The sequence below is a fragment of the Amia ocellicauda genome, chromosome 3, assembly GCF_036373705.1.
Source record: "Amia ocellicauda isolate fAmiCal2 chromosome 3, fAmiCal2.hap1, whole genome shotgun sequence".
Classification (NCBI taxonomy): domain Eukaryota; kingdom Metazoa; phylum Chordata; class Actinopteri; order Amiiformes; family Amiidae; genus Amia; species Amia ocellicauda.
Genome location: NC_089852.1, coordinates 35,961,126 through 35,973,860, shown reverse-complemented (window position 1 = coordinate 35,973,860; position 12,735 = coordinate 35,961,126). Strand labels below are relative to the sequence as shown.

At 41.6% G+C, this 12,735-nt stretch overlaps 1 protein-coding gene across 1 annotated transcript in view; it reads right to left on the bottom strand.

The window, feature by feature from the left end:
* Nucleotides 1-12,735, bottom strand: part of mre11a (MRE11 homolog A, double strand break repair nuclease) — a 33,583-nt gene that overhangs the window by 11,086 nt on the left and 9,762 nt on the right. The window contains exons 10-14 of the mRNA XM_066699249.1: nt 11,243-11,323; nt 10,745-10,871; nt 10,316-10,422; nt 4,430-4,603; nt 1,242-1,301 (exon numbers count right to left, since the gene is read on the bottom strand). Coding sequence (XP_066555346.1) covers nt 1,242-1,301; nt 4,430-4,603; nt 10,316-10,422; nt 10,745-10,871; nt 11,243-11,323 — 549 coding nt within the window. The remainder of the gene's footprint in view (nt 1-1,241; nt 1,302-4,429; nt 4,604-10,315; nt 10,423-10,744; nt 10,872-11,242; nt 11,324-12,735) is intronic.

The window sequence follows — 12,735 nt, the reverse complement described above, 5'->3', positions numbered from 1 at the left end:
TGAGGGAAGGAGGTTCTCACCCAAGATTTGATGGTACATGGCCCTGTCCATAGTCCCTTTGATGCGGTGCAGTTGTCCTGTCCCCTTAGCAGAAAAACACCCCCAAAGCATAATGTTTCCACCTCCATGTTTGACGGTGGGGATGGTGTTCTTGGGGTCATTCCTCCTCCTCCAAACACGGCAAGTTGAGTTGATGCCAAAGAGCTCGAATTTGCTCTCATCTGACCACAACACTTTCACCCAGTTCTCCTCTAAATCTTACAGATGTTCATTGGCAAACTTCAGACGGGCCTGTACATGTGCTTTCTTGAGCAGGGGGACCTTGTGGGCACTGCAGGATTTCAGTCCTTCACGGCGTAGTGCGTTACCAATTGTTTTCTTGGTGACTATGGTCCCAGCTGCCTTGAGATCATTAACAAGATCCTCCCGTGTAGTTCTGGGCTGATTCCTCACCGTTCTCATGATCATTGAAACTCCACGAGGTGAGATCTTGCATGGAGCCCCAGACCGAGGGAGACTGACAGTTATTTTGTGTTTCTTCCATTTGCGAATAATCGCACCAACTGTTGTCACCTTCTCACCAAGCTGCCTGGCGATGGTCTTGTAGCCCATTCCAGCCTTGTGTAGGTCTACAATCTTGTCCCTGACATCCTTGGACAGCTCTTTGGTCTTGGCTATGGTGGAGAGTTTGGAATGTGATTGATTGATTGCTTCTGTGGACAGGTGTCTTTTATACAGGTAACGAGCTGAGATAGGAGCACTCCCTTTAAGAGAGTGCTCCTAATCTCAGCTCGTTACCTGTATAAAAGACACCTGGGAGCCAGAAATCTTGCCGATTGATAGGGGATCAAATACTTATTTCCCTCATTAACATGCAATCAATTTATAACTTTTTTGAAATGCGTTTTTCTGGATTTTTTTGTTGTTATTCTGTCTCTCACTGTTAAAATACACCTACCATTAAAATTATAGACTGATCATTTCTTTGTCAGTGGGCAAACGTACAAAATCAGCAGGGGATCAAATACTTTTTTCCCCTCACTGTATACATATATATACAAATATATACATATATGTATATATATATATATAACTCATGAATACTAATATGACCAGGTCTTGCTTTGCTTGTGGGCTGATATGTGTGGAGATGCTGCTGCTGCTGCTGCTGCTGCTGCTGCTGCTGCTGCTGCTGCTGCTGCTGCTGCTGCTGTACTTTTGAAGGAGACACCATTGCCTACCTGCTGGACTTCCTCCTCTTCCTCTGCGGTTGTCTTTTTTGATTCTCGTAAACGGCGAATCTGTTGGTCACAGGCAAAACAGATGGCAAGTTAGTCACAGGCTGAGCCGACGAGACCAGATTAACTTCACATTTAATAATTAAAAATAATAATAACTTGTAACAAAGCCTTTCCTTCAGGAATACAATAGCACTCAGTGTGTGTGGACGTGGGGGAGTGTGTTTTATTTTAATTAAACGTAACAGGCAGCAGGAAATCCCGAGCTGCATTTTCTTCAAATATATTAGGCCCACGTGCAGACTGTCAGATGGCTCCTTTTTGTAGCTGCTCCTATATCAATTGTGAATTCTTGAAACTTTGAAATTGCTTCTACCTATAAAGAAATACGCATTGTTCTCTTCTGAAATTCACTCCCAAGCCTACCTGTGTGCAGTCTTCTTTCTTTGAATGCCGGATTGCAGCAGAGCTGTGAGAGTTCATACACCCGGTGTGCTGAGTATTCAACTCCAGCTATGCCATTCAGTGGCTTTGAGCAAGACACTGAATCAGCCAGCAGTAGACCATCAGCATGGTTTATTATACTGGTATGTGTTTATATAGATTAAAACTACACACTTCAGAATTGTTTTATATCATTTGGTCAAAAGGAGGTGTTTGAAAATGTCTTTGAAAATTTTCATTTTTGTATGGGTTTTTGTCCGAGAGTCATTACAATATGATATGATTTTTCCCCTGTGTGAAAAGCTGAAGTAAATAATTAAATGTCCAGATCGAAGTTAGCAACCTATTGGCGAGGAAATGTCTCAGAAATGTCAGCCTGTTTCAGCTACTGACTTACAGTCACCATTTAAAAAGAAGTATTACATTGTGAACTGGTCTGGTATTAATACTTGATGGAAACCACAGATCATTAAATGTAGTTAGAGGCCTTGATTATTAACTCATCCTTTTAAAAACCTTACATAATCCACAAGAGGCAAAGTTATTGACACTGCTTGAATTTCCCATATTCTGTCCCAGGCCTATAATCATACAAAAATATTCTAGTATATGTGATGAACAAAAAGGAGCATTTCATATACACAGAAATCACAGCAGTCTGAAGTGAATTGGCTAAATGGTCAATACCAATCGTCTGTAACACGATTTAAAAACTAGGTTCCGTGTTCTGAAGCTAAAGCTTTTTCCATTCTTCACTCTTCTGGGATAGCTTAGTCATTGAGTGAAACAGTTTCCATCAGAGGCACAAGCACTACATGATTAATTCCTGCAATTTGTTTCAATAGGTTGAGCAAGGAAATCTCTCTTGAGTAAACGAGGTCCTAGAGTAGGGACAGGGCTGTGTCAGCTGATAGGCCAGTGTATTTATTTATTTAGTCTGACTCTGTGGAGACTTCGATCGATTTCTGAAGCATAAATGAACTCTGGCAAGACTTACACTGGCCACACTGCTCAAGTATGAATCACAAGCACTGTAACATCCTCTTGTGTTGGCTGGAATATTATAAAAACCCATTGACCTCTGATTTCAGCTAATAACATCTAACTGGAGTAAGCCTATTCAGCTCAAATGTTAAAACAATATGTTAAAAGTTAAATGTCTGTGTAGGCTACATATCATTTTCAGAAGTGGCTCTACAGGTTCTCTGTAGGACAGCACTGTAATTTGAATGAATTATTGGTTGATAGTTTTCCACACACTTATAGAAAACAGCAGACAGAAAAACACACACTGCCGCTCCCTCATAGTCAGAGTGTGACACTAGATAGCGCTCTGAGAGGATGGATGCCTGCAGGGAGTACTCAACCCTCTGCTAGAACAATGTCAAGCGTTTTGAGCTCATTCAGCAACCAGCACACCTGTATGTAACACTCCTGTGCAGATGGCATAGAGGACCACTTAGGAGCTACAATGACTCTGATCTGTTCCTCTAGCCTGTTTTTTATCTGCAATTCCCACTTATCCTCAGTTGCCTTGACAACAGTTGATAAAATAAGCTTCCTCACCCGATAGAAAAGGGCAGCTGTGACAATACTTCCACTCAGTACAATAGATTAACAGAAGACAGGGAGAGGGAATCAAAGTTTCTAATGTATATTTCATGTCCCCACAGACCCACATTTGATCCCAGAGAAGTGCCCCAGATGGAAGATGAGAAACAATGCGTCCAGCCCAAACAGAGTAATGGGTATCTTTAAAAGGTTTCAAACACATTAAGTACTTTGTGACTATAATAGCTGTGCTATGTTCTAATGGTTAACATTTTTAATCCATTAAATTGCTGAAACTGTTGCATACAAATAGTTCACAATGGTTTCAGGCATGATGGACCTAAATCGACTTGTTTTTAATTGTGTGCTGTGCACAGAATAGCAGAACAGAACAAAAGCACTCTGGGAGAATTTTACTACCAAAAAAAAATCATGGCATTTTGCAGCAAGTGAAAAGAAAGCTTTTAGGATCAGCCCAATTTAGTTCTTTTTCAGCACAATGTTCAGAAGTACACTGTGTGAATGCTATGCTGCAGGGGGCTGCAGTCTGACAGTCCTTCTGTATTTGATCACTGATGTACTTTGGTTTCCAGCCCTGCAGCTGCCTCTCACTAATGGAGAAAGTCTTCTATATTGCAGTATGCTGCAAAAGGTGTAAAAAGATTTAAAATAATTTGCATCAGGTAAAATGCATTTAGACTGCAATGCATTGTGAATAGAATAAAATCATGTTTAAACTTGGGAGTCAAACATTTGAATGGACCAAAGGAGCCAAAAAAAATTAAACAACCCTCACATCTCGTATATGATCTTGAATTATATACAAACAGTGAAGTTCTACAAAAAGGCAAATGCAATAAAAAAAAAAAATGGAAGCAAACACTGGGACCAGACGATATACCTGACACTGCAGTAGAAGTGTAAGCAGTAATTATCAGGCTGTAGATGCTAAAGCTTTATAACAGACCAAAGTCCTGTACATTAGATATTTAGAGAAATTATACCAAAAGCCAAAGCACATACAATCTCAACAGTACACTAAAGTATGTCAGCAACCTGAATTAAAAACATAATATAGCAATAAAAGCAAACTATTAGTTTTAGCCTATATCTTACTTCAAACAACCAACTATACAATCAGCATGTTATGTTAACTGGCACCAAAGGATTTGACACGATGGGCTTGATTCACCAACCTCCTCATCGATCTTGTCCTCAGCGGCTTCTATGTGGCGTTCCTTCAGGAAGCGTTGTGTTTTCTCCAGCTGGAAGTTAACCAGGTCCTCAATGGCGTCCTTCTCCTCCTTGTCCACAAACTCCTGTACTGCCTTCCCCATGCCTTGCTCCGTCAGCAGGGACAGATGCACGCTCTGGACAAAGACGACAACAGTCAGACCGCCGTCAGACAAACTAGCAATCGAGCTCTAGGGGTACGGAGTTATTGTCACATAAGCAGCGCTGTATCGGAGTTATATGAAACCAAAGCCAGCTACACATCTTTAATTCAGAGATTCAGTGTGAAGGGAGAATCAAAAGTACAAGAAATACTGAGTTCTGAAATATGTACAGGAGGTGTACAAATAATTAAATAAGAAATAAAAATAATTAAAGAAAGATAAAGAAGGGAAGAAAGAAATAGAGGAAAATATATAAAGACAAATAAATAAATAAATAAATAAATAAATAAATAGATAGAGTTTACATAGATTCAAACTTTCCAAAATATACAGTTGGCAAAGACTACAATGCAATGTTGGACGTAAAGAATTAATCACTGAATTAATTAGTCTCTGTAACAAAATGTCAAAGTCTGCATCGCCGGGGGCTCATGGACATCATTAATAAGGCTGTATTCATACTGCTAACCAATGATGCATAATTAGAAAGCAGACATTTATTTTTGAACAATGGACCCTCTGCTTGCAACTTCATCTCTAGGGACTGTTTGCCAGTTGTCCTAATCTTCATTACTTTTAACCCCTGGCTACATCATTGAGTAGATGGACTCAGATGGAGCTCAGATGTGTCTATTGACGTGACCTGATATCAAGGGGCTTCATGGTAGACTTAGATTCTTCAGCAATATAAAGAAAACAGGAACCTACCTACACTAAAGGAGAACAAAGTATGTCTTTCTCGAGCATCTTTCAGTTTGAAGATGTGGAACACATGAAGCCATGTCACTGTAGTTTGATCAAGGAAGAAATTGGTTATACTAGAAACCCTGATTTTCAGATACATTGCAACTTCTGAGCTCAAATACATGTATACATTTTTCAGTGCTTTCATTCCTCTCACAACCATTGCTTGAGAAGTTTCACGGGCCTGATATTTCAGTGGGCTTCAGTATAGCACATGTCATTTCCGAGATCATGACAAGTGGAGTTTGACAGAGGCACAATTATCATCAGAAGACACGCACCTTAACTGCACATAAAATGAGGGGTATATGAGATAGAGGGGGAGAATTGAAGGATTTTTAAAAATTCCCTAGACAATTTAAAAAATGCTAGAAAAAGCTTCAATATTTGCTCAAACCCCACAAGATCTCCTTATGAAATTGCAATACAATGTCATACGCTTATTCCCATTGTTTCTTGTTTCCTGCCCACAATGAAGTGCACTTTTAAATAGTTAATCTAATCAAGATTTTAGTAATGCAGAAATGACAAAATATCTTGAAGACATCAAAGGGAAGGCAGCCTGTTATTATTAATACACTTTTAATAAATTCCAAAAGCCACAAGAAGAGAAGATTGTAACTATTTTACCAATTAATCCTGTAGCCAAGATATAAATGCTACAACTTACATAATTAGCGTTTACAAAGCTAAACTGTAGTTTACAGATATAATGAGGTTCTGGAATACAATGAAGAATAAAGTGAACAATGAAAATAAAGTTTGTCCAAAGTGCTTTAATGTTCAGCTCACACAATTTAAGCTTTGTAAGTATTTCAGCAAGCAGCGCCGTTTCCTCTGTCTACTGTTCCGGAAAATAATAAGGGAAATTAAATGAGGGAAATCCTTCTTTTCTCGAGCTTTCAACATTAAAGATCTGTCAAAACAGAGGCTGAAGAAATGTATTTTCTTGTTTTTCCAACAAATTGTCCTCTTTGAGTGAAACATACATTTAAAGACGAATCAGTCTTTTGTTGTTTTCGTCTTTGGTCATTCAAGCATCATATTCTCTTTGAATGCAGAACTTTAAAGGCTTGAAACAACAGTCAACACATCTGTGCAAACATTAAAACTGCTAAGCCCTAAGGCAAAAGTGCGCAACTTGCCTTTTATCACGGGCCGCATATCCAAAAAATTGATTTAACCATTTCTTACAAAGGTATACATATAGTGTAAATGTAAATATATATATATATATATATATATATATATATATATACACACACACACACATACACAAACACACACATATACACCGATCAGCCATAACATTATGACCACTGACAGGTGAAGTGAATAACACTGATAATCTCGTTATCATGGCACCTGTCAGTGGGTGGGATATTAGGCAGCAAGTGAACATTTTGTCCTCAAAGTTGATGTGTTAGAAGCAGGAAAAATGGGCAAGTGTAAGGATCTGAGCGACTTTGACAAGGGCCAAATTGTGATGGCTAGATGACTGGGTCAGAGCATCTCCAAAACTGCAGCTCTTGTGGGGTGTTCCCGGTCTGCAGTGGTCAGTACCTAGCCTGTGTGGTCCGATCCAACAGACAAGCTACTGTAGCTCAAATTGCTGAAAGACTTAATGCTGGTTCTGATAGAAAGGTGTCAGAACACACAGTGCATCGCAGTTTGTTGCGTATGGGGCTGCGTAGCCGCAGACCAGTCAGGGTGCCCATGCTGACCACTGTCCAATTCCGAAAGCGCCTACAATGGGCACAAGAGCATCAGAACTGGACCACAGAGAAATGGAAGAAGGTGGCCTGGTCTGATGAGGTGTTGACTTGACTTGGCCTCCAAATTCCCCAGATCTCAATCCAATCGAGCATCTGTGGGATGTGCTGGACAAACAAGTCCGATCCATGGAGGCCCCACCTCGCAACTTACAGGACTTAAAGGATCTGCTGCTAACGTCTTGGTGCCAGATACCACAGCACACCTTCAGAGGTCTAGTGGAGTCCATGCCTCGACGGGTCAGGGCTGTTTTGGCGGCAAAAGGGGGACCTACACAATATTAGGCAGGTGGTCATAATGTTATGGCTGATCGGTGTATATATATATATATATATATATATATATATATATATATATAGAGAGAGAGAGAGAGAGAGAGAGAGAGTACTGTGCAAAAGTTTTAGGCAGGTGTGAAAAAATGCTGTAAAGTAAGAATGCTTTAAAAAAATAGACTTTAATAGATTAACAATTAAATGCAAAGTGAGTGAACAGAAGAAACATCTACATAAAATCCATATTTGGTGTGACCACCCTTTGCCTTCAAAACAGCATCAATTCTTCTAGGTTCACTTGCACACAGTCAGGGATTTTGTAGGCATATAGTCAGGTGTTTGATTAAACAATTATACCAAACAGGTGCTAATGATCATCAATTCAATATGTAGGTTGAAGCACGATCATTAACTGACACAGAAACAGCTGTGTAGGAGGAATAAAACTGGGTGAGGAACAGCCAAACTCAGCTAACAAGGTGAGGTTGCTGAAGACAGTTTCCTGTCAAAAGTCATACACCATGGCAAGACTGAGCACAGCAACAATACACAAGGTAGTTATACTGCATCAGCAAGGTCTCTCCCAGGCATACATTTCAAGGCAGACAGGGGTTTCCAGATGTGCTGTCCAAGCTCTTTTGAAGAAGCACAAAGAAACAGGCAACGTTGAGGAACATAGACGCAGTGGTCAGCCAAGGAAACTTACTGCAGCAGATGAAAGACACATCATGCTTACTTCCCTTCACAATCGGAAGATGTTCAGCAGTGCCATCAGCTCAGGATTGGCAGAAAACAGTGGGACCCTGTACACCCATCTACTGTCTGGAGAAGTCTGGTCAGAAGGGGCCTTCATGGAAGACTTGCGGCCAAAAAGCCATACCTCCGACGTGGAAACAAGGCCAAGCGACTCAACTATGCATGAAAACACAGTAACTGGGGTGCAGAACAATTGCAGCAGGTGCTCTGGACTGACGAGTCAAACTTTGAAATATTTGGCAGTTTGTTCGCTGAAGGGCTGGGGAGCGGTACACAAATGAGTGTCTGCAGGCAACAGTGAAGCATGGTGGAGGTTCCTTGCAAGTTTGGGGCTGCACTTCTGCAAATGGAGTTGGGGATTTGGTCAGAATGAATGGTCTCCTCAATGCTGAGAAGTACAGGCAGATACTTATCCATCATGCAATACCATCAGGGAGGCATCTGATTGGCCCCAAGTTTATTCTGCAGCATAACGACCCCAAACATACAGCGACAGTCATTAAGAACTATCTTCAGTGTAAAGAAGAACAAGGAGTCCTGGAAGTGATGGTATGGCCCCCACAGAGCCCTGATCTCAACATCATCGAGTCTGTCTGGGATTCCATGAAGAGAGAGAAGCAATCGAGGCTGCTTAAATCCACAGAACTGTTGTTAGTTCTCCAAGATGTCTGGGCCAACCTATCTGCTGAGTTCCTTCAAAACCTGTGTGCAAGTGTACCTAGAAGAATTGATGCTGTTTTGAAGGCAAAGGGTGGTCACACCAAATATGGATTTGATATAGATTTTTCTTCTGTTCACTCACTTTGCATTTAGTTAATTGATAAATATAATCTATTAACATGTCTATTTTTAAAGGCATTCTTACTTTACAGCATCTTTTCACACCTGCCTAAAACTTTTGCACAGTACTGTATATATATATGTGTATATATTCAGCGTTATTTGCAATACCCAACCTGAGATGCAATACATAGGTTAGGATTGTCATTCTATCTAGCAACACATGATGTTTAATCAGTATTGAGTCAATTTTATTTTCTGTACTATCTTGTATAGTATTTTAATTTTCTGTATCCTTTAAACCAGGGGTTCCCAACCCTGGTCCTGGAGGACCCCCTACCCTGCTGGTTTTTGTTCCAACCAACTCTCAATTGCTTAATTGAACCTTAATTTTAGTAACAATCTGCTTACTTTTTAAATTTGGTAAGAGTTGGTTCTTAAATATGCTATTTTTACAATTCGATACTTAATTTAAACCCCCTACTGTTTAAAATAATGAAAACACTCTGATTTAGGAAATTATTTGTACAATTAAGTAATTGAGAGTTCGGTTGGAAAATAAACCAGCAGGGTAGGGTCTGCTCCAGGACCAGGGTTGGGAACCACTAAACCACAAGTGAAATGGAAGAAATCCATGGGCTGCAAATCACATGATAAATGGGCCATGGGTTGCATAACGCTGCCCCAAGGAAAAACAACCTAACAGATATACAACATTGGAAAGGATTCCACCAAGGAAAACAAACTATTCAAACTGAAGAGTGAGACAGTCCAGAGGGCTATGAATTTTCCTTTAGTTAGTCCAGGTGACTAAAGGCAATGATCTTTTATTCCCCGTACACTAACTGCTGTGACTCAGGCAACCCAAAACACTAACTCTAAAGACAGCAAATCTCTGGCAAATTAATAGCTTCACAGAAAGGCCTGGCATCACATTGATTGGGTAAAAGTCAATTTAAAGGCCAAAAGGGGCAATGTGGTTCTCTCAATGACTGATTAAAAACAAAACAACTGCAAAAACAAACAACATGGAAAGAAATTACTAACGTTCTTGTGTATGACCCCTCATTAAACTAAGCTGTGAAATGTAATAACCCAGATCCTCAAAGTCTTAATTACAGCATTGGTGCCGCCCATTTCAATCCATACTGATGCCAAAACAGGCTACTCAAAGACTGTTAATTTGGTTAAGTAACGCTGCCTGCACATTTTTATAAAAAATGTTCAACAGCAAGCGAAAAATGCTACAAAACTATAATCAATAGAGTATGATTATAGTATCCAAATAAGAATCCATAAGAAGCACATCAAATATGTTGCAATGGTTTAAATCGTCGATCAATAAATCGCTCATACTCACTTTCTCTGCTGTTTCAAAGTACTGTTTCACCAAGTCCTCCACTCTTAACTGCATGACTTCAGATGAGGTCCTGTTCACCAGCTGATCAAAGTTAATGTTTTCATCATCTTAAAATAAAAAGATAAAAGGGCAAGTTTCATTCTCGGCCTCAGGCACAATCCCCTTTTCTCTCTCATGAAATCTCTGATGCTGCACAAAACATAACCTTGATCTGTAGGCTTAAGTGCTGCTTTTATCTGGCCATACACAGGTTATCATGAAACAGCATGTCCTAACAGCAAGTATTTAGAAGTTAAATTAACTAAAGTTACACTGGTTTGTACAGTAATGAACGAATGCCCGCACAAGATATACCACTGTCCTAAAGATCGTTAACCGCATTTATTCAGTGGCACTCGAGAACTATACACAGACATAAACTCCAGAAACCTTTTTTATCCTTCTGGTCTCTGTGTCTGAAGAAGTGCACAACGTCCTTTGGGTTCGCCACTCGGTCCACAAACCTCTGGACGAATCGCATCATGTTGAATGGTTCATATCCCCCACTGTAGTCAACCTGAGAGACAGAAATTAGAGACACGTACACAACGGAGCTTCACCCCACAAATTCAACCTATCGAATTCAACCCTGCATTTCAGCCTTTATTTCATTTTCCGAAACGCATTTTCTGCAACACTTTCATCCCCAATGTTTCTCATGGAAAAGCACCCGTTGGAGGACCTAACACACAGAAGCAATCTAAACGGTGTGGTCAACGTTCTTCTAATCTTTATATAAAACTAATACATAACTACTGTGTGTAATGAAAAATCCCAGCCTTTTGCCTGCAGGAGTCTGGTTGATTGTAATCGATCTAAGACAAATCCTGCTTTTGTTTAGCATTGAAGGAAAGGTATTTTCTAGAGTGAAAAATGTAGAGCTCTCACCCTCAGGCGAATGAGCGGCTTCTCTGGAGTCAAGGAATTCCCCATCCGCTCTCGTTCTGCCTGCTCCAGCATCTCCTCCACCTGGCACATCATCAGAGGGCTCACATTAGCACTGCATGAAACTAGTAAAACTATTAACATTTTGAATATTTTGACAAGTGGTGCATTTAATATAATAATTACATTAATGAAGATAGAAGTTATCTTTCAAGTCGGAAGCACTGCCCAAGGGAGAGGGGTTTCTGCACACTGCCGTAGGAACCTGATTGAAAATGTCACTCTATCAAAGCTGCCATTGGTCCCTGCGCTCGTCACTCAGAACGGGTCCCTTCCCACTTCCTGTTCTATGAAACATGATGTCAGCGCAGGTTCGTCCTCTTTTGCCACTTCGCCTGGACCCGAGAATGTGAGCTCTCTGTGTCGTCTGTGCATTAGACCCTTTGTTATTATTAACAATTATTAATCGGTAGGTTGGCTTCACGGCTGTGATGTTCACCACCATTTACTGTCTGTGTCTCCATTTGTATTGCATTAGTTATTAATGATAGCTAATCCGACTCTGTTCCCCAAGTGCCCCGGGGCTCCGGTTGCACTTTCAGTTGCAGTTTTGGCTACAAATAGAGCATTTTAAAAACAACAGTCATGTTTATACAGTGCCTTATATATTCCGACTGCTTGCTGTGTTGGTTTTTTGTACACAGGGATTTTTCCTTCACAGCAGGAGCACTAGCAGCGGCAGTAAAATCTGAGGCCCGGCTGCCCGGCCTGAGCCTCGGTGTGTCGTAAGAGATCTTGCCCGTGTGAGGTGCTCCTCCGCTGGCTTGCGCCCGCACTACAGCCCATGGCTGCGGCTGTAGGAGATCTTGCTCTCTCAGTTAGTTGAGAACGAGCTCTACTTAGCCTCCTTGTCCGTGTGTGCAGGCCTCGGTTTTAGATCCCGCTATGGCTGGTGGTCTACTACTCTCGGCCCCCTCGGACCCTGGACCCCCACGTCACCCGGTGTCCCCGGAAACCCCAGCACACACGGTGTGGTTAAGCCTACGGGCCTACATGTCGCTTGTATCCGGCACCTGGTGCTTGGTATACACAGTGTTCAGTCCGGCAACAGCAAGGTTGCGTCTGGTTGGTGTTCAGTGCCCCACTGTCCATAAATGTTGCTGGGTGGAGATGCTCTTACAGCGTCAAGCGCACTAGGCACCCCACTTGTCACGGTGGCGTTTCAGTTGTTGTGTGCCCCCTGGTGCAAACACTGACCAGCACCCCCACTGCATGTTTCCCTGGTCACACGTATGAGCTCCTCTCGCCCCCGCCACTGTACCAGCCTGGAGTGGGGAGGTCCTATGACCACGCAATTTGGCCGCGACTTCTGAGTCCACAGAGGTACACCTTCCTACCGGGCGCCGCCGCGCCCGACGATATCCCACTCCGGCGAGTGATGGGGGGGTCTCGGGGGCGCTGGATCTCCGCCTCTACCCGAGCATCTCCGTCTCCTC